The 20,815-nt window shown below is 56.9% G+C and overlaps 3 protein-coding genes across 3 annotated transcripts; 2 read left to right on the forward strand and 1 right to left on the reverse strand.

The window, feature by feature from the left end:
* Positions 1–2,146: 2,146 nt before the first annotated feature.
* On the forward strand, positions 2,147–9,421 carry SEMA3B (semaphorin 3B). Its single transcript, XM_063113871.1, has 17 exons — positions 2,147–2,460; positions 3,245–3,402; positions 3,573–3,635; positions 4,043–4,162; positions 4,242–4,335; positions 4,561–4,680; positions 5,585–5,730; positions 5,822–5,933; positions 6,050–6,119; positions 6,207–6,351; positions 6,672–6,891; positions 7,113–7,204; positions 7,283–7,324; positions 7,566–7,723; positions 7,824–7,879; positions 7,977–8,116; positions 8,601–9,421. The coding sequence occupies exons 1-17, from the start codon at positions 2,352–2,354 to the stop codon at positions 9,003–9,005; spliced, it is 2,250 nt and encodes a 749-aa protein (XP_062969941.1). The 5' UTR covers positions 2,147–2,351; the 3' UTR covers positions 9,006–9,421.
* Positions 9,422–10,833: 1,412 nt separating this feature from the next.
* On the forward strand, positions 10,834–15,269 carry LSMEM2 (leucine rich single-pass membrane protein 2). Its single transcript, XM_063114663.1, has 4 exons — positions 10,834–10,950; positions 13,625–13,735; positions 13,831–14,016; positions 14,235–15,269. The coding sequence occupies exons 1-4, from the start codon at positions 10,929–10,931 to the stop codon at positions 14,366–14,368; spliced, it is 453 nt and encodes a 150-aa protein (XP_062970733.1). The 5' UTR covers positions 10,834–10,928; the 3' UTR covers positions 14,369–15,269.
* Positions 14,909–20,049, reverse strand: IFRD2 (interferon related developmental regulator 2). The gene is made up of 12 exons (XM_063114662.1): positions 19,806–20,049; positions 17,722–17,841; positions 17,561–17,645; positions 17,330–17,454; positions 17,089–17,246; positions 16,874–16,924; positions 16,609–16,787; positions 16,416–16,521; positions 15,955–16,092; positions 15,738–15,866; positions 15,563–15,658; positions 14,909–15,423 (listed from the first exon to the last, which is right to left on the reverse strand). The coding sequence occupies exons 1-12, from the start codon at positions 19,861–19,863 to the stop codon at positions 15,343–15,345; spliced, it is 1,326 nt and encodes a 441-aa protein (XP_062970732.1). The 5' UTR covers positions 19,864–20,049; the 3' UTR covers positions 14,909–15,342.
* Between the last annotated feature and the right edge of the window lie 766 nt (positions 20,050–20,815).

Consider the following 20,815-nt stretch of genomic DNA (forward strand, 5'->3'; position numbering starts at 1 on the left):
CTGGACCTCCTGCCACTGCCCCTCTCTAACCCTCCTTTCCCTCCCGCAGCTGGCATCCACTACTGGCTGCTGAAGTGCTAAGAGGTCCAATGGTGGGAAAAGCCTGGGGCTGGGGTCCATAGGACCTTCAGTTGGTAATCCCCTCCCCTGACCTCTGGCCCTCCCATCCCAGCCAGCTCCTGAGAACTGAGGTGGCAGCTGAGCTCCCCATCATCCCTTCCCCCAGCTCCCCAGGTGTGGAGGGACAGGTGAGGACCTGGAGTTTCCGGGGGTACCCCTACCCAGCTGTTCCCTTTGCCTACTGTGCAGAGCCACCTGGAGCTGGGGGGGTCTCTGTTGCTTCTTCCTCCTTTGCCTTGACTTTCTACCCAGCTTCTGGGACTGCCCCCTGGGCCACACTTCCACCTTGAGTCCCACAGGGGAGGGGTCGTCCCTACCCACCCCTCCTTCATGCCCATTCCATTCCAGCTCGGCCGCCAGCCGCCGTCTCCAGCAGGTCCCGGCTGCCTGCCCGGTCACCCGATCTGCCCTGTAAACTTTATGGCGTGTGGGGCGGTGGCTGGCCTGGTGGGGGCGGGGGCTGCTCCTTAAAGGAGCCGTCAGAGGGTGCCCTGCAGCCCCTAGGCTTCTCCCCTTCCCCAGAGTGGGAAGGTGCTGGGGTGAGGAGGCGCTGCTGCAGGAGTTCTTGGTGGAGCATGGGAAGGCAGCCGGGGTGTTGGCTTTGCAGACTTCTACCCTGAGGAGAGGCAAGTGCCAGCCGAGGGAAGGAGGGAGGTGAGGGTCCTAGCATGGAAGTGGGTCAAAAGCTGGAGAGCTAGGCAGGGGTGTGGGTGGAGGGGTCTGGGACCTGTCCCAGCAGCTGCGCCCTTTGCTTATTCCCATGCTAGGAACTTAACCCACAACCCACCCCCAGGGCTCCTGTGCCTGGCACCTGCCCAGCTAGCTCCTGAGAAGGAGGGTGGGCATAGCAGCGAGAGCCTGGCTCCATTTGAGGGATCCAGGAAAGGTCTCTGGTTCATAGAGTGGAAGGACTCAATGATGCAGAAACCCTGAGGGGCAAAAGAAGTGGAAGGAGAGGCTCAGGGGGACTGGAGGCTCTGAGAGGGCAGGACAGCTGGACCGTGAGTCTGGGGGTGAGAATGAGCGCTGCCCCACCTGCAGCCCCTCCCCCCAACCCCAGTCTGATTCCTCTTGGATCTGAAGCATGACCTCACAGAATCTCTATGTGTGACTAGTCCCTTCCACCTCCGGGGTGCAGAGAGGGAGCAGTCAAGTGCAAAGCTGGGGCTGCTGGATCTGGCTTGGGAGCAGCCCCCAAATCACAAGCTGAGGCTTCTGCCCACCAGGCCCTGAGTCTCCTGGCAGCACTTCTGCCTCTGAGGGATGGGTGTCATTGGTGTCTCAGACTTGACGGGAGTGATTGATGCGGCAGTTGTATTTGCTCACTTGCATACCCACAGAGACATACACATGCTTGTATGACACACGTTTACACAAATATGTGATACATATCTGTACAAAGCATGTACACATCACACACATAAACTGCATAGATTGCACGGTGTCACGCGTGTGTGCTCACACATTTGCACACTCAAACCATATCTACACATGTGCAATACAACCCACACCATACATTCCCATGTAAACACGCAGATGTGTGCACACACACTATACACACGTGCGCATTCACAAAGGGACCCTCAGAGATAGATTCACATTCACAGACACCCACACCCTTGGCTCCAGCTCCAAAAGTGCCTCTGTGTTTCTCTGTGAGTCTGTGGGCGCACAGCCACCTCCAGAAGCCTAACCTCCTCCTGTCACTTTTACTCTCTTGACCAGCTTGTTTTGCTCATTGCACTTGGTGCCCTCTGAAATGACTGCACTGATCCAACTCCTTGCTGGCACTCTGCCCCTTAAGTACAGGAACCTTGTCTGTGTCTCCTAGTATCCCTAGTCCCAGTCTCAAGCTGGCATGAAGTGGGCACACGGTGTTTGTGATTAATGTCTGTGAGTGTGTATACAGGAGGGGAGGTTACTGGGGAGGGTGACGTGGTGGGGCGGGCGCCTGCCAATGCTGGGTGACCCTGAGGGTGTGCCCCGCTGGGTGTGTCTGTGATTGTGGCCAGGCGGGGCACCCTCCTCTGAGAGGGGAGGGCTCGGAAGGAAGCGGAATGCGACCCCCCAGCCTCTCCCCTAGGGGCTGTAATCTGATCCCTAGGGACTCCCCCCTAGCCTCCCGCCCTCGCTGCCGACTCCTTCTCTTCCAGATCCCGGGGCAGAGTCCAGGGCGACTCAAGGTTCCTCCACACATGCCTGCTGAACCCTGAGCGCCCTGAGCTGCCGGGATGGGGCGGGCTGAGGCTGCCGCCATGATCCCAGGCCTGGCCCTGCTCTGGGCAGCAACACTAGGGGAGGCCGCCCCCAACCCCCCACGCCTTCGGCTCTCCTTCCAAGGTAGGTGCACCTGGCAGGCAGGACGGCCTAGCTCTGGATGGCAGGAAAGGGGCCCAGTGTGGATAGGGATTCTGTGTTGGCTGTTACCCCATATGTGCCTATCACCAGACCCTGGTTGGATTGGGGGACACTCTCAGGCCATCTCCAGTTAACCCTGTCCTGACCTCAGCCCCCAGCCTCTCTTCCCACATTCTCCTCGTGCTTTCCCAGGAAGACCCCTTCTGTCTCCATAGCAACAGACCTTGCCTCTGTCCCATTCCCTACCCTCAGCCAGGTCACACCTCTTCAGCAGAGTAACAGAGAAGTCAAGGCTTTGGGACCATCAGAGTCCCCTTCTTGCACCCCCTGCATAGGAGGGTGCTTACAAGGCAATGGCATTGGGTAGGCAATTCTGTTGAGCTTAGACTGGTGGCAGGGTGGCAGGGAAGAAGCCTGACTTTTTGAGGTTGGGGTTCTGGCTGTCCTTACATGCCCGGCCTCCCCCAGAACCCTGGCGTCCACAAACCTGCCCTCCTAAAGTGCCCTCCCGGAGATACTGCTTGTCCAAGCACGCCCAAGTTCAACCTGCTTGCCCTCCCTGGGGGCTGCACCGCCCACCCTGGCAGCTCCGCATATGCACCTGGGTGGGCCTGTCATTGCGTGTGTAAACTCACACACATGTAAACTCACATGTGTGTAGGCCAGGTCACAGGTACAGCCTTGGCCTGTAGAGAGATAGCTAGGAAAGGCCTGGGGAAGGTTCCAACATGGCTGGTGAGTCCTCAGTCGTGTCCCCACCCCTCAGAGCTCCAGGCCCTGCATGGTCTCCGGACCTTCCGGCTGGAGCGAACCTGCTGCTACGAAGCCTTGCTGGTGGATGAGGAGCGTGGACGCCTGTTTGTGGGTGCTGAGAACCATCTGGCCTCCCTGAGCCTGGACAACATCAGCAAGCGGGCCAAGAAGGTGACAAGGACCCCCAGCCTCAGTGCTGTCCAGGGAAAGAGCCCTAGGACTCCACTCCACACTGCCTGGAGAGACCCAGGAGGATGGGACCTTTGAATGGAGAGACCCCCAGGATAGAGAAAATCCCAAGTCCCTGACCTGTGTTCCCCCCTCCCCCAACCTCCTCCTAGCTGGCCTGGCCGGCCCCTGTGGAATGGCGAGAAGAGTGCAACTGGGCTGGGAAGGACATTGGCGTGAGTGCTGGCTGCCCGGGGTGGGAGTGGAGAGGGTCAGCCCCTCACCCCAGACACAGGGCAGTGCTAAGACAGAGGACTGCCTGTTCTGGCTGGGATGAGGGCAGGGAGGTCAAGGCGGCTGAGGTCTGGAGGTGGTGAGTCAGGGTGGGGGCTCATGTGATTCTTCTTGGGGGCATCTGAGTCACGGGGGGCTGTGCAGGCCTGTGCTTCCCATGCACCCACTCTAGTGGGGAGTGAGCTGGGGTGGTCATCAAGGGCACCCAGGTCCCTGTAGCCCATGTTAGTACTTGCCTGGGCTGATATAGAAGAAAAGAAGGGATGGGGATGTCACTGGTGAGCTGGGACTCCTTAAGGCTGCCTCCCTGTGAGAAGCCTCACTGCCCCCAACCCTGCCTGCCCACTAGACTGAGTGTATGAACTTCGTGAAGTTGCTGCATGCCTACAACCGCACCCACTTGTTGGCCTGTGGCACAGGAGCCTTTCACCCAACCTGTGCGTTTGTGGAGGTGGGCCACCGGCTGGAGGTAAGGCCAGATCTAGGCAGGGAGCGAGGTTGGGAGGGTAAGGAGGAGCTTGGCAATAATAACTCCCCCTGCCTCCCAGGAGCCCATGCTCCGGTTACACCTACGAAAGCTAGAGGATGGCAAGGGGAAGAGTCCTTATGACCCCAGTCATCGGGCTGCCTCCGTGCTGGTGGGTGAGTCCAAAGGCTGGGACCCCAACAGAACTCCTAGAACCCCTTAGAAACTCTAGTCAGCCATCAAAAACAAACAAACAAAAAGCAACTTATAAACCTCACAAATTCCTGAGGCTCCCCTAGAGCCCAGGGGATCACTGACTCCCTGAAAGCCCTCAGAGCTCCCAAAACCCTCCTACCCCAAGAGCCCTCAGTGTGGCTGAGCAGTCCTTGCCCTATCTGCAGGGGAGGAGCTGTATTCGGGGGTGGCAGCAGACCTCATGGGTCGGGACTTTACCATCTTTCGCAGCCTGGGCCAGCGTCCAAGTCTCCGAACAGAGCCACACGACTCCCGCTGGCTCAACGGTGAGAGGCTGGTGGGGCTGGTGGGAGGGGGCAGCCATCCTTCCACAGGACGGGTGCCAAGCAAGGCCCATAAAGTAAGTGAGCAGTGGGCACAGCCAGGTCTCACCAAGTACCTACCATAATCTGGCCCCTTCCCAGGCACTGGGGTCACAGGGACAGATGAAACCGGTCTGGCCTGTGCCCTCTTTGAGTTCACGGATCTCAGAACAAATACATGATAAAACCAATTCCAATGGCCAAAGGCCAATTAGAGAATAGAGAGAAAGAGAAAAGGAGACTGGCTGGATAGGGGGGTTGGAGAAAGGAAGCCATTCTACTGAGTATGAACTAATTCCCGAAGCACAAGATAGCCAGCCAGCAGAATTGAGAGAAGAGCATACCAGACAGAAGGAACAACTAGTGCAAAGGCACTGATGCATGACAAGCAAAGGAACAGTCATGGAGCCAGCAATGATAAGGGGCCTGGACATTGGGGGCCAGGGTAGTTTGTTCTAAGAGCAATGGGACCCAACGGGAGGATCTGAAGCAGGAGTGGGGAGCATTTGGCGGGAGTGAGAAGATTCATGAGTGAAGGTGAAACCAGATAACCCATCTCCCTCCTACCTCTGCCAGCAGGGCTGGGGAACCATGAGGGCCTAGGTCACAGGCTGGCCTGGGTTCCACGCTTGTGTGCTCAGGTAGCCACGGTCTCTGCTGCCCCCTGGTTGCGGTTTCTTGCCTCGCAGGCCCTGATTCTTTGGATTCAGTCTGCCTGTTGCCCAACTGAACTCAGTCCTGGAGGATGGGTGGTCAGATGCTGACCCGGGTGCTACCACCCCCCGCAAGGGGAAGGGGAGGCTGCGAGTGGATCTCTTATCAGGGGATGGGGTCAGCGGGTGCTGACCAGGCCTCCTGCTGTGGCCAGAGCCCAAGTTTGTCAAGGTATTTTGGATCCCGGAGAGCGAGAACCCAGACGACGACAAAATCTACTTTTTCTTCCGTGAGTCCGCGGTGGAGGCAGCTCAGGCACTGGGACGCCTGACCGTGTCCCGCATTGGCCAGATCTGCCGGGTGAGGAGTCCCTGGGCCACACCCGGCGACCCCGCCCCCACCCCTTTGCCCACCCGGGTCCCGCCCTCATCCCCTCGGATCGTCCTGGCAGAACGATGTGGGCGGTCAGCGCAGCCTGGTAAACAAGTGGACGACGTTCCTGAAGGCGCGGTTAGTGTGCTCGATGCCTGGGGTCGAGGGCGACACCCACTTCGACCTGCTCCGTGAGTGCTGGGAATGGGGGATGGGATAGGGGATGGGAGCAGGGGCACAGACTCCTGGAGCCCGGCTGGGCCAGCAGGGCTGTGTACCCTCCCGCAACTCGGACCTTTCCCTGCAGAGGACGTGTTCATGCTGTCCTCGCGGGACCGACGGGCCCCACTGCTCTATGCTGTCTTTTCCACGTCCAGGTGAGGGTCGGGAGGTAGGGAGCACCCGGGGCGGGACCAGCTGGGCTCCGCTGGGACCCCTCACTTCGCTCTTGTCTTTGCCTACAGTGGCATCTTCCAGGGCTCCGCCGTGTGCGTGTACAACATGAATGACGTGCGCCGGGCCTTCCTGGGACCTTTTGCACACAAGGAGGGGCCCACACACCAGTGGGTGTCCTACCAGGGTCGCGTCCCCTACCCTAGGCCCGGCATGGTTCGTAGCCCGGGAACTCCTGCTGCAACCCACTTCAAAGCCTCAAGGGTGGAGAACTTAGCCTGGGGTCTTCTTGGTGAATGTGGTTTCTTCCTTTTGTTATGGGTGGGAAAAGGTCACCATCATCAGACGGGGCTCCTCAGAGGAAGGCCACGTTTCTCCCCACTGCGACTCTCCAGGGCAAGACTGGTTCTCCTCTCTTAAATCCCAAGGGTTCCCTTCCCTCCCTTCCCCATGTTGCTTGAGGCCTCACATGGAGTGCTGCCCACTAAGCCCCCATTCCTCTATCCCTGCTGTGCTTCCCCTACCCCCCACCCCAGTGCCCCAGCAAGACCTTTGGCACCTTCAGTTCCACCAAAGACTTCCCCGATGACGTCATCCAGTTTGCCCGGAACCACCCCCTCATGTACAACTCGGTCCTGCCCATGGGGGGGCGCCCTCTCTTCCTACAAGTGGGCGCTGGGTACACCTTTACCCAAATCTCTGCGGACCGCGTAGCAGCTGCTGATGGACACTATGACGTCCTCTTCATTGGCACAGGTCAGGATCCCGCCACAACGATCCATAGGACCCCATCCAGCCTCCTTGGCCTGGAAGAGGAAGTTCTCTCTGTTCAGTCCCATCTCCCCATCTTTGCGGCCCCACCTTCTGGATGCTGCCCCCATTGTTATCCACTTCAGGACCCATCCATGCTGAGTTGGAGGCTCAGGTACTGGCTGTTAGGGAACAACAATGATCATTCCTCCTTCTCATCCCTGCAGATGCAGGCACAGTGCTGAAGGTGATCTCAGTCCCCAAGGGCAGCCGGCCTAGCGCCGAGGGGCTGCTCCTGGAGGAGCTGCACGTGTTTGAGGTGAGCCTTCACCCCCTAGTAGACCGAGGTCTCCCCACCCCACTAAGCCATGACCCCGGCGCTCCTCCTCCCTCTCAGGACTCAGCCGCTGTCACCAGCATGCAAATCTCCTCCAAGAGGGTGAGTGACCAGAGGAGTGGGGGTGGGATGGTTTGAGCTTGTGATGGGGCGCCCCAAACCTCTCACCCCCTTTGGTAGTTCGCAGCCCCTGGTTTGCATATAGGCTCCGCCTTTGCTAGATTGTGTGACCTGAGTGAGACCTCAATGTTCCCATCTGTCAAGTGGGGGAAGGGATCCCTGACCGATGGGAGGCAGGCGCGGGGCCGCCCTGGGTCAGCCGCTAGCCCTTCGTGCCCCCTAGCACCAGCTGTACGTAGCCTCGCGGAGCGCCGTGGCCCAGATCGCCTTGCACCGCTGCGCTGCCCACGGCCACGCCTGCGCCGAATGCTGCCTGGCGCGTGACCCCTATTGCGCCTGGGACGGGGCTGCTTGCACGCGCTTCCAGCCCAGTGTCAAGAGGTGGGCGGGGTTGGGGTTGGGCTGCTGGGAAGGAGAAGAAGGGTCTTTCTCTGCCTTGGGCTGGAAGAAGGGCTCACGGAGGTTCCAATATTCCCCACAGGAGGTTCAGGCGGCAAGACGTAAGGAACGGCGATCCCAGCACGTTGTGCTCCGGAGGTGAGTGTACCCCCATCTATCTGCTCTCACCCTCAGCCGCTGAGGACGCCCCACCCCACCTTGCCTTGCCTAAATCAGACATTCTCCTCGCCCCAAGAGTCGTCCCGTCCCGCGCTGCTGGAGCAGAAGGTGTTCGGTGTAGAGGGCGGCAGCGCCTTTCTGGAGTGTGAACCCCGCTCGCTTCAGGCGCGCGTGGAGTGGACCTTCCAGCCGGCAGGCGACGCGGCCCACACCCAGGTGACCCTTGCCCCGTCCTTCCCAACCAGGCCCCTGTCCCTCCCCCTTACATCCAGGAGAGGCCCCGCTCTGCCTAATGAGGCCCTTGGCCTGCATCCCACACCTAGGTGAAGTCCAGCCCAGTGAGGCCCCGCCCAACCAGACCCTTACTCGCTGGGTCCAGTTTGGTCCCTTTCCTGCACTCCACATTCTGGTCCAACTAGGCTCCTGACCACCGGCCCCCAAACACACACATACACAACAGGGGAAGACCTGCCCGTTTGGGTTTCTGACCCGCCCCCTACTTTCAGGTGAAACGCCCGTTCTGATCTTTATTTGAAGACCACCAGCCCCCACTCTTCCAACCTTCAAATGTGCACCTGCGGGTTCCCCCTTCCTGCTCCCCTCGGCTCCTCGTGACTCTGCTTCTCCTGTCCGTTGCTTGGGGCGGGAAGTCCTGTTTCCTCCCCGACGCCTCCTCCTCACGCCGCTCCCCTCCCCGCAGGTGCTGGCTGAGGAGCGAATTGAACACACGGTGCGGGGGCTGTTGCTGCGCGGGCTGCGGCGCCAGGACTCCGGCATATACCTGTGCGCTGCCGTCGAGCAGGGCTTTTCGCAGCCAATGCGGCACTTAGCGCTGCACGTGCTCAGTGCTGCTCAGGCAGAAAGGCTGGCGCGGGCCGAGGTGGCCGCACCTGCTGTGCCGGCGGGCCCCAAACTCTGGTACAGGGACTTTCTGCAGCTGGTAGAGCCGGGTGGCGGTGGCGGCACGAGCTCCCTGCGCATGTGCCGTCCGCAACCCGCGCTGCGCCCACCGACCTCAGAGTCGCGGAGAAAGGGCCGCAACCGGCGGACGCACTCGCCTGAGCTGCGCTCTGAGCGGGGGCCGCGCAGCGCAGCTCGCTGGTGACCGGGGACCAGGCCCCTAGGGATACAGATGGGTTGGGGCCCGGCACCCTGGGGTCCCCAGTCAACAGAGACACCAACAGACCGGCCCTGGCTGAAGGGCTGCCGCTCTGGCTTATTTATTAACAGGATAACCCTTGAATGTAGCCCTGGGAAAGGCGGCCCAGGCCGGGTGCAGGATCCGGCGGGGGTGGGGGGCAGAGAAGCTGGGCTCCAAAGCAACGACCAGGGACTGGGAGGTGCCTGGAGTGCCCACCGAAGAGGAGGGACACACTCCACCCCCCTCCCCTTGAGGCAGTGAGCAGAAAGCTGTGAACAAGATGGGCTGTTGGGGTGGAGGCGGGGTGAGGCAGGCCGACTGTACTAAAGTAATGCAATAAACACATTATCAGTCTAAGCTGGTATGACCCCAGCAGACAACTGCTAGTCCTAGACCTTGCTGCGCGGTCTTGGGCACCTTCCTAGCAGTCTCAGGTACTGAGTTTCTCCTGTCCAAGTTTGCTGGGGTGAGGATTAAAGGTGGTTTCTACATGACTGAGCGGTTCCGTGGGTTTTTGGAGATACTGAGGTGCACAATACATTCTGCATAATATAATTTAAGGGTTAAGTGCAATGAAGAAAATAAAATGGTGATGTGGAAAAGAATGTGAGCAGAAGGCCTCACTGAGGGTGTGACACTTGAGCTGAATGATGACAAGAAGGAGCCAGTCACAGGAATATTTGGGGGCAGAGCATTCCAGGAGGAAAGAGCTACTGCAAAGGCCCTGAGGTGCGAGAAAGTTTGCTAAGTTTGAGGAACGTCAAGGAAGCCAATGTGATACAATGGAGTGATGATTTGGGATGTTTTAGGAGACAGAGCCCACAATCTTGCTTTGCTCCAGCTGGGAAGGAGGGACACAGGGGTTCAAACACAGAGGGAGAGCCTGAAGCTGGGCAACGTCCTCCCTTCAAAGGTAGGCACTGCTATGCATCTTTTTTTTTTTTTTTTTTTTTTTGTCGTTTTTTTCGTGACCGGCGCTCAGCCAGTGAGTGCACCGGTCAGTCCTATATAGGATCCGAACCCGCGGCGGGAGCGTCGCCGCGCTGCCAGCGCAACACTCTACCAAGTGCGCCACGGGCTCGGCCCACTGCTATGCATCTTCACATGACCTTGTGTCACCTGTATACCCTTGTGGGGAGGGAGGGAGGACTGAAACTGCATTGTACTAAGTGCATCAGACACAGGGTTGTATCTCCATTCTCAGTGTACTGTACCAGAGAGGAACCACTGCTGTTCCCATTTTACAGATGAGAAAACAGTCTGGAGAGAGGTGATCCTTTACCTAAGATTGTAAGCTTAGTAATAGAAGTACAATCTCTTTGGGGCTGGCCAGATCTGTCCACTGGCCAGCATGGGTGCCGTGTGTGTGTGTGTGTGTGTGTGTGTGTGTGTGTGTGTGGCCACTTGTGGGGTTATCAGAGCCCTCAAAGCACTGGCATCTGGTTGTCCACCACTCCCAGTCCGGAGATGACCGGTAAGGGGATCCAAACCCTTGACTTGGTGTTGTCAGCACCACATTGTCCCAAGTGAGCCACGGGCCGGCCCCCTGAGGTGATTTTCTGGATGAAGGCCCCAAGGCCTGTGCATGTATGCGTGTGGTGTGGTTCCTTGAGAAGGCCCCTGGGTACATGTACTAGTGGAGGCAATCTCTTGGCTAGGCTCCATTACCAGGTAGATAGTTCAGACTGGCTCATGTGGGTCACTCTGCACCTTCTCATGGCTGAGAGCTGCCCCCTCTAAATATAGCCCAGTTGGCTGAGCTCAGGCCTATTTTAGGCCCAGGCTGCGAGGCAGCCAGGCCTTCACCAGGCGGAGGAGCCACTGCTGCCTTTGTCCAGTCCTGCTACTGGGTGCCCTCATCGGTCCCTTGACTGCCCACCACTTGCCATGCCTGAGGAGACCCAAGAAGGTAGGAGAGGGTGACCATAAGGGAAGGTAAGGCCCCAGTCCTTGTGATCTTGTGGACCACGGCGAGACCCACCCTCTGTCCCACTGACCTCACTGTATTAACTATCAATTTTCATGTCCCAGCTAGAGAAAAGGGACATACCCCCTATGCATGGAGGAAGAGCCTGCCATGCCGGGAACCCCTCCCCACCTCAGGCCCTGATTCAGTTTTCCTTGCTGGAGACAGTAGGGAGAGACTGGGGGAAGCTACCTAGTGAGGGGTGGGTCAGCTACAGGCTGTGCCCAAGAAGGTGTGGGCATCTGGGCAGCTGCCTGGCCAGTTCAGCTCTTCTTTCAGGGAGAAGAAAGCTGGGATTGGTGATGAGCAGTGGTTCTAGCACTTGGCCAGGGAACTGGGAAATAGATAGGCTTCTACCCTCCCTCAGCTTGGGCCTAAATATCCCAGAGTAGCTAAGGGTTTGGGTTCCTTGGCCTGGTGAGACTGACACTCAGCTAGTCAAGAGCTTAAGGGCCACTCGTCTAATTGATCCACTGCATATAAGAAGTACTGAGGCTCAGAGGGGTCAGAGCAGCATAGATCCAGGAAGCCACAGGTACAGTGCGGGCCAGGATGCAGAACCAGCTGCTCCATGCTCCAGCTCATAGCCCACAACCCGGGGTGGCCCAGCTGGCCAACTCCTCTAATCACATTTTCCACATTTCACACTGCTGGTGAGGGGCCTGGCCCCTTATAGGGGGAAATGTTTGCCTTCTTTTGAGGTCTAAACAATAACATTTACTGTGTGTTTTTCCTGTAACAAATAGAATCCATGTTCAATTTAGAAAGTGTGGGTGGGGAAAGCACAGCAAAGTGAAAAGAGGGAATTTAACATGATCCTCAACCCACTACCCAGACTTAACGACTGGCAGCATCGCTCTTTGTTTAACTAGCTTTTGAGCATGTCAAGGGGAAGTTTCAAGCAAATTATGAAGGCGAGTTACTGTCCTGAGTGACAGACTCAGAGTCCAAGGCCACCCTGGCCCCTATCACGATGCCCCTAAATATCCTCCCTCACTTTGTTATCTAGCTTCCTGGTGGGCATTTGGAACTTTTATGAGGCCAAGATTTTAAAAAAGTCAAAGAACAACCAAAAAAAATAAACATTTAGAAATCATAAAATAAACAACGTATCTGAAAGTAAATAATTAGGGCGATGGCTAGTTAGCTCACTTGGTTAGGGCATGGGGCTGATAACATCAGGGTCAAAGGTTCAAATCCCCTTACCAGGCAGCTTCCAAAAAACAAAACAAAAACCCAAAAAACAAACAGAAAGAAAATAAATAACCAAGAGAAGTACACAAACCCCAGTGACTAAATGGGAACAGGCTATTAATGGATAATTAAGCATGTTGGGGCTGGCCAGTTAGCTTAGCTGGTTAGGGCGCAGCCTTATAACACCAAGGTTATGAGTTCAGATCCCCATATTGGCCAGGCACCAAAAAAAAAAAAAAAAAAAAAAGGCATATTGGTCAGGCTCCCTAGGCAAAGAAACCCAATCAAATCAATAAAGACAGGCCATTTCTCATCTTCCAAATTAGCAAATATATATGTGTGCAAGTAAATTTTTTTTTTTTCCATGGGGATGCCTAATGGTGACAGACAATGTTATACCCTGTTGGGGCCTGTAGAAAGCCCTTCTAAAGAACAATTTGATGATGACAGCTTTAAAAAAAAGAAAAATCTGTGCTGTTGGATCCAGTAATCTCACTTTTGGGAATTGTCCTTAATGACTATTGGGAAATTGGGAAAAACCTTCATACTCAATGATGGATGTCCTGGTGGTTATTAATTTCTGAAGGGAACTGGAAACAACCTAAATGCCCAGGCAGCCTCAAAGGGATGCCTGGAGTGAGACCTCAGAGGCATGTGAAATAGTATACCAAATAAAGGTTTCCTGTAGTGATGTTGACAGAAAACAGCAGGGTTCACAGAAGTACAGCAGAATCACACTATGTTAAAGAATGCAAAACCAAAGCCCAGAAAAAAAAGACACCACAATGGCTATAATGAGGCTGCTTCTGCCCAGAAGGAGGAGAATGTGCCAGACACTGGGCCCGGCCTGATGGGCTAACTCACAGGGACTGCAGGGGAAATTGATAACAGAAGAGGCAGGACTGAATTCCATACACTGAGTTTTGTCCTGCAAGACTGATAAAATATTTGCTAGAAATGAGCAGGCAGAGGTCCTTGAGGTGCTTGGAAGGAAACATATGGGAGCAAGTAAAGTGTACCTCCTGCCACCTTACACAAAACTGGCCTATAGCGATTTGGGATCGTCCTGAGTGCAAATCAAAGGCCATCCCTGGGTCAGTTTTAGGGAGTCTGAAACCAAATGCCCCATCCTCCCCAAGTCCCTGCTGTCTGAGGCCATCTGGGAGAAGGGAGGGGGAGACCCGCCAGCTAAATAAGCTCAACATAGGGGCTGGACTGTGGCTCACTCGGGAGAGTGCAGTGCTGATAACACCAAGGCAGTGGGTTCGGATCCTATATAGGAATGGCCGGTTAGCTCACTTGGGAGAACGTGGTGCTTGACAACACCAAGTCAAGGGTTAAGATCCCCTTACTGATCATCTTTTTATTAAAATAAATAAATAAATAAATAAATAAATAAATAAGCCCAACACTACCCCTGCAGACACCTTAGCACCTAGGCTGAGCCAGAGGAGCAGGGAGCCACCGGCCCTCAACCACGTGCAGGAGGTGCGTCTGCACAGTGTGGAGTCCATCAGCGACCTACACAGTGGAGGTGAGATGGGGGCAGGGATGCAGGATAGGTGTTCTGGGAGAGGGGAGGAAAGTAGCTGCCCCCATTGCCCTCCTGATGTTCCATCCGCCCTGCAGGCTCGCTGCGCCCCTATCTGGTCGAAGAGGCACGGCCATGGGAGGAGCTGCTGGGCATCTTGCCGCCTTCGCTATGCGCCCAGGCAGGCTGCAGCCCCATGTGTGGCCGCGGGGGGTTCCTGCTGCTGCTAGCGCTGCTGGTGCTTACCTGCCTGGTGCTCGCCATCCTGGCCGTCTACCTGAGTGGTACGGATTGACACGCAGGGCGCCGGTGGGAACCAAGGGCAAGACAGTGGGGACCCTGAGGCCTTTATGCGCTGTTGGAAGGAGCAACTGCACATGCTGCAGCGATGAAGGGCCGGATCGGGGTCTGTAGGCGCCCCCTGGCGCTTGGCTGGGTAGGGGGAGGGCGCGGGGTGGCACATGGTCTGAAGGATCTCCCACTCCTGCCTGCCCGTTTGCAGTGCTGCAGAGTGAATCCCTGCGCATCCTGGCACACACATTGCGCACGCAGGAGGAGACGCTACTCAAACTCCGCCTGGCCAGCCTCAGCCAGCTGCGGAGGCTCAACTCCAGCGAGGCCCGAGCACCCAGCTGAGATGCCGCTTGGACCAGGGGCCCGGGGTGGGGTGGGGTGGGGGAAATAAAGTGGCCATTGCCAGGTCTCTCCTCTCCTGCTGCTGGCCACGTCTACACTACTTCCTTGGTGAAATTTTTGTACAAGAGCTTAATGTGACTCTACAGTTGCCTGCCTCTCCTGACCTCTTCAGGCCAGGCTTAGCAAGCCTTCTGGTGCCGAGGCCCTGCTTTGGGTGGCCCAAGGTCAGAGGAAGGGGTGCCAACCTCCTGGCTCCTCCTATGGCCTGTTAGCACCCTCTGGCCACTCCCAGATAGCAGGTTCAGAAGTCTAGAAATACCTGCCTCCACTGCAGTCACCCAAATTCTGCCAGGTCTTTCAGTGGGGGTCCAACCTCAGTTCTTAAAGACAGGCTGGGCTCTGAGTAGGGGGAGGAGGGCCACCTGGGGAGAGACTGCCTAGGAGGGCAAAGATGAGATGGGGGAAACCCACCTGGGCTCAAGCCTGGGGTGGTGGATGGGGAGGGAGGACAGGCAGAAATACCCAGGAGTCAAGACCACAGAAGGCTGCATATTTTGTTTAATTATCTCTAATAATCTTTAAAAATCAGCACATAAATCCATTCCAGGTAGCTTTGCTTCCCCATCTTCTGTGGTGGCATTTGTCCAGATGCCATCCCCCCACAAAGAAGTGGGTCACCCTGGGGGAACAAGGCCTGAGAAGGACAGCTTTCCTACTTCAAGCCTTACAGCCCTAGGATAAGCACACATTTGGCCCGGCCTGAGAGAGGGCAGGAAGAGCCCACAGGGCTGAGTGCAGGGACAAAGGGTTAGGGTCCCAAGTGTCCTGGCTCTCAGCCACCCACCCCATTTTGTTTTTGGTTTTGTCATTAAAAAAATAAAGCGACATTTACTGGCAGAGACCAGTTGTTGCACTGTCTTCTGTTAAAAATATGGGCAAGGGTGTGGATAGTCTCCTCTTTAGCTGGTCTTGTTTCAGAGGATGTCTGCCCGCTTGTCCCGCACGCGGCTGCGAGCCTTGGTCCGAGCTTTGAAGGCAGCAGCATTGTACAAGTGCTAGGGCAGGGACAAAGAGTGATGATCTGGTGAGCTGGGAAGGGGAAAGCCCAGGGCTCCTCCTCCAGCCCCCACAGAACTCCAGGCCACCAGGAGAAAGGCCAATAGAAAGAAGATAAGGGTGCCCAAGGGTGCAAACCTTCTCAAAGCGTGAAATTTTGCAGGCCTTCAGGGCAGTGGCATCCAGCACCAGCACAGGGCCCAGGCCAAAGATGTCACGGAGTAGCTCGTTGTTCTAGGGGCAAAGAGGGCAGTGAGCTCAGGCCAGTCTGAAGCAGCCAAGCCAGGTGCCTCCTCCCTGTCCATCCCCCCACCTGGAGGTGGTGGTGCATGCCCGAACCCAGCATTTCCTTGAAGGCGGCATAGATCCGGTGCTGAGCCCAGCTGTCCACATACAGAGTCTCCAGCCCGAAGCGCACTGTCTCTTCCTCGCATTCTCTACCCTGAAGGGTAGAGGGGCCCACACGATTAGGCTTGGCTGCTATGCCTGAGGATGCACTCTCACTAGGACACATATACTCTTACACATACCTCAATGAAGTGCAGCACAGCACGGAAAGTAGAGCGCTGGCGCCGGCGGTCAGCCTTGGCACGATACTTGTTGCTGTCAGTGGCCAAAGTGCGCAGGGCATTGCAGAGGGCCTCCATGTCCTTGTAAACAAAGTCCTCCTGCAGTTGGAGCAATGGAGGGCATGTGGCAGAAGTTTGAGCTCTGATTGCTCTCAACACGGGGCTGCCCAAACCCTTCCTCTGACTGATAGCCCTTCTCTTCCTCTCTGCCTGGTCCCTCTGAAGCCCTCCTTGGCCTCTTCCTTTACAAGATACCCCTGCTCAGGGCCCACGTCATAGCAGCTAGCACGTGAGTCTGTTGAGGCCACCTCCCCTGCATAATAACCTATGGCTTTTCTGTTTTTGTGCCATCCCCTAGGATGCCTAGGATGGGCAGATGGTGTCACAGGCACCCTCCCCCCCATCCCCTATACCTGTCATACCTCAAGGTCCCGGGCAAGCTCAAAGAGGAGTGCAATGGTTTCACCGGCAGTGATTCGCAGGTTCACACTTTCACTGGATAAGAGCTGGGGCAGCCGGGGCAGCTGCCTAGGGAAGGGGCAAGCTGAACCACATGCGTCAATTGGAGGCCTCTTCAAGATCCCCTCCCCCCACCCCAGTGGGAGCCGGCCTTACCTGTCAAGGATGTGGCTGATGTGGGTGCTGGGGCAGATGGTAAGCAGCAATGCCCAGGCCTGCAGAGCAGCACAGAGCAGGCCATGCACGCTGGCAGGGATCGCAGGAGCTGTGGAGCCACCCATACCACAGGACCGGCTGAAAATACTTTCCAAGCAGGCAAGGCAAGAGACCAGGTCCTAGGAGCATAGGGGGGCAGGGGAGTGGCTCAGGGGCTGAGCTATGGGCCTAGGTACTCTACTACCTGGACCCAAGGGCCACTCACCTGGACGTCGGCAGCAGCCACGTAGCAGCCCAAGCCAAGAGCAGAAGCACACTGTTGGGAGGAGGACAAAGCCAGGCCACGGTCAGGGGGTAAGCCTGGGTTCACAGCGAGGGGCTCAACCTCCTCAGAGTAGGGGAGCCTGAAGACAGATGGAACCACCACTCTTCTTAGGGATAAGGTGGAGGAAGGGTTTCATGGGGCATTGGAACACTCACGTGGAGTCGGGCAGCAGGGCTAGCTGTGCTGTCACTGAGCACAGAGACCAGTACGGGCCGAAGGCTGTGGAACAGCTCCTCACCCTTGGGTCCAGGGCCTAGCTGCACACAGAGCAGGCCTAGCACAGCAGCAGCCAGGGCCTGTTCCTCGCTCTTCCCTGTGGGATGCTTTCAAGTCAGTCCATGTAGCAAGGGTTAGCAACTGCCCAGTTTAGGTCCCCCATACGCCCCTGGGCCTGACCTTTCTTGAGGCACTTTTCCAGGGCATCAGCTAGTGTGAGGCGGCGTTCCAGCAAGAAGTCAGGGAGTAAGTGGGATGCAAGGGCCTGGCGCAGGCTCTCCAGAGCACTTTGCCGGGTCTTGGCACTGGGGGGTGGAGAAGGGGTCATATGGGCCAGCCCTCCCTTGGTAACACTTGGCAATGGGCTGAGCAGGGACCTGGGTGTAGGAGTTGGCTGGCAGCTGGGAGTACCTCTTGTCTGTGAGGCAGTCCACATATTCCTTCAGTTTTTCCTCAAGGTCTTCCTGCTGGCCCTGCTCATCCACAGCATCCCCCCCTGCAAGGTCAGCGGGTTAGCAGTGTTTCTTGTCCTCTCCCAACAGAGCCCTTGCCAAACTGCCACCCACTCTCACCAAGGCTGTCCTCTGCTGTGGTGCTGAGAAGGCTGGGGCATTCACTGGTGGTGCTGCGGGCCTCACTGGCTGCCTCATCCTCACTGGAGCCTGAGTCAGCCTGGGCACTGCTCTGTGCACCTGGGGAGGGTGGAATGGGGTACTTGATCTGCTTTCATTGATGAGGGATGGGGGGCGGGGGTGCCTCACATGACCTTGTGACTTCACAAGACAGAATGCTGCCCCTGCTCAGAGATGAGAAAAGCAAAGCTGAGGCAGGCGCACGTGTGCTGATGTAGGGAATTTGAACCAGGAAGCAGAATGTGAAAGAGGTCCACCTGTTGGATAATATCAGGTGCTAGGCCAGTCTAGGGATAATCTGGTAGGACTCGTAGGCAGTGCCTCCAAGGCCAGAGCCTGTTTTAAAGAGGAGACTGTGAGCCAGGGAGAGGCAGAAGGGGCTGCACAGGTCCCACCTAGGCCTGTGGACCAGCCTGAAGTGGGGACATATCCAGGCAGATACTGGCAGAGCTCAGCTACCAGCCCAGATTATGCCCAAAAGTGGGCAGGGCAAGTATCAGGGGCTTAGATTATAGAGTTAGGCAGACCCAGGGTTCAAATCCCATTTTCACATCTTAACAGGGGTATAACCAGGTCAGTCGCCCAGCCTTCAAAGCCTCAGTTTCTCCATCGGCAAAACAGAGATGTATAAGCACCTCTTTCAGGTAGAGTAGGTGAAGACAAGTGACTTGTTATGGCACTGCTGTTGGCCAACATACTCATCAGGCCACCTGTTAGCCCTAGGGGGCAGATGCCCAGCTCCTACTGGGGTGTACATGAGTGCCCCAGGCTGCAAACATACTTTTTTTTTTTTTAAGATGACCGGTAAGGGGATCTTAACCCTTGACTTGGTGTTGTCAGCACCACGTTCTCCCAAGTGAGCTAACCGGCCATCCCTATATAGGGATCCAAACCCGTGGCCTTGGTGTTATCAGCACCACACTCTCCCAAGTGAGCCACGGGCCAGCCCTAAGCATACTGTCTTCTGAGTTTCCTTTGGTCCCCCAGGAAAACACAGGCTCCTCCTCACCCTGGGAAGAGCAGAAAGTGAAGTGGCCCTGTAACTATGTTAGTCCTTGAAAACAGGTGAACACGGGAATATCAGAGTCAGTAGGCTGGAACACTCTTGTGTATGGTTCTGTCCAGGCCAAGGGCTGACTTTGGCAAGGGTGGCTGCTGAGGCAGAGCACAGGACAGGTTCTGATCGCCAGGCTGGCCTCTTCTGTTACTATCCTGCCAAAGCAGCCTAGCGTTCTCTCATTTGCTCCACTATACCATGGTCCCTCCAGCTGCCAGGCCTTTGCACAACTTGTTCTCTCCACATGATGCTCCCTACTCCACCTTCTCAGGACTCACCCAGAAGCCCTCCCCCTGGCACCTTCCTGGTTCCTCAGTCTGGGGCTGACACCACTCAGTGAACACATTCTGGAGTTGTCATTACCCTATCAGATGTCCCCCCATCCAAGCCCCATTAGGCTGGTGGCCAGGTTAAAACTGTGCCTGGCAGGCATCCCATCATGACAGAGTAAACATATGTGTTTACCGCACCAGAACAGGCTCCTGGTTGAAACTGATAAGAGAGTCCTACAACTGCTTCAGGCTCCAGGATACTCACCCACCCTCTGGGACCGGGCCCACCAAGGCCTGTATTCAGTAGCTTCCCAATCACTTTCTCTCTGGGTTCTCTGGAGCAAGCCAGGCCTCCCGCCAACTTCCCTGTCTAGTCCACTAAAGGATCAGGATCGGCAAGGGGGCTGGCTTCCCGCTCTTTCGAGTAGGTATGTCCCCCCTAGTTGCTTACTGGCAATGGGGAAAACGAGGCCCAGAGGTGCTGGCCCGGTCACCGCCTTGGAGCGCGGGCTCAAGCTGGGTGCACACGTGGCCCATGCCTGCTGGGGCATGTGCCAGCCTCGGCGGAGTTGCGGGAGGCTGCGCCAGACTGGTCAAGGGGGAGTTTCCTACCCTAGGACCCTTGGGGACACTGACGGTGACCCACGCTGGGCCCCTACTCGCCGCTCATCAGTTGCCCCGCACCCCCTACTCACCTCCCCTACGGCGCTGGCCGCCCTTGCGGAACGTGTTGCCTTTACGGGCGCGGGGCATGCCGGGAACAGGGTGAGGGAAGCGCGGGGGACACAGGTGGCGCGGGGTCAGGGACCCGGCGGACGGGCACTCGAGAGCAGCCAGACGCCGGCTGATGCGCTGCGCTGAGACTTGGGTAGACGACGGGAGCCACACGCCACGCGCGCCACCATCTTCGCGAGGCGCCCCGCCCTGCCAAACGGGTCGCCGGGAAGCCGAGTTCCCGGCAGTCCGGTTCAGGCCCGGATCCACGCGGCCGAAACTACTATTCCCAGGGGACTGCGCGCCCTCAGATTACCGCCGGCCGGCTGGGCGTACAGCACCACGGGAACTGAAGTCCACCCCTGGACCCACAAGCTAACGACGCTCTACTAGAACTATCCACCCATAATGCCCTGCGCAGCCCTTCCCACCCCCACGCCGTGCACAGCGCGCAGTCATGAACTCTGAAGTTTTTCTCTCCGAGTGGAGCACCACCGCAGGACAGGCACCTCAGGGCATTCGCAGCCGGGCACGCGCAACAGGCCTATAGGGCCCCCGTGGTCCAGGGACCATGGGAAGAGCTTTAGGGCTTGGTAGAACAGGGGGAATGGCCAAACCTCAGGCAGTGAAAGAAGTGACTTTATGATGAAAGCAGGGGAATGGCCAAACCTCAGGCAGTGAAAGAAGTGACTTTATGATGAAAGCAGGGTACACAGACAACAGCTTAGCACTTACAGACCTTAGCCAAGATCTTGGGGCCCACCTGCCCCTTGATGGGTCTTCTGTGACCTCCATGGACCCAGTGAGGTGTAGGAACAAAGCCCTGGACTGGCAACCCTAACCAACTGGAACCCTTACTTTCCCTGGGACTGTCCTTGTCATGAGTCTTCAGAGAGTCTCTGGTTTTGTAATTATTTTTCTTTCTTTCTTTCTTTTTTTTTTTTTGGCAGCTGGCTGGTATGGAGATGTGAACCCTGGAACCTGGTGTTAT

This window comes from Cynocephalus volans, chromosome 11 (genome assembly GCF_027409185.1).
Source record: "Cynocephalus volans isolate mCynVol1 chromosome 11, mCynVol1.pri, whole genome shotgun sequence".
In the NCBI taxonomy this organism is placed as follows: Eukaryota; Metazoa; Chordata; class Mammalia; order Dermoptera; family Cynocephalidae; genus Cynocephalus; species Cynocephalus volans.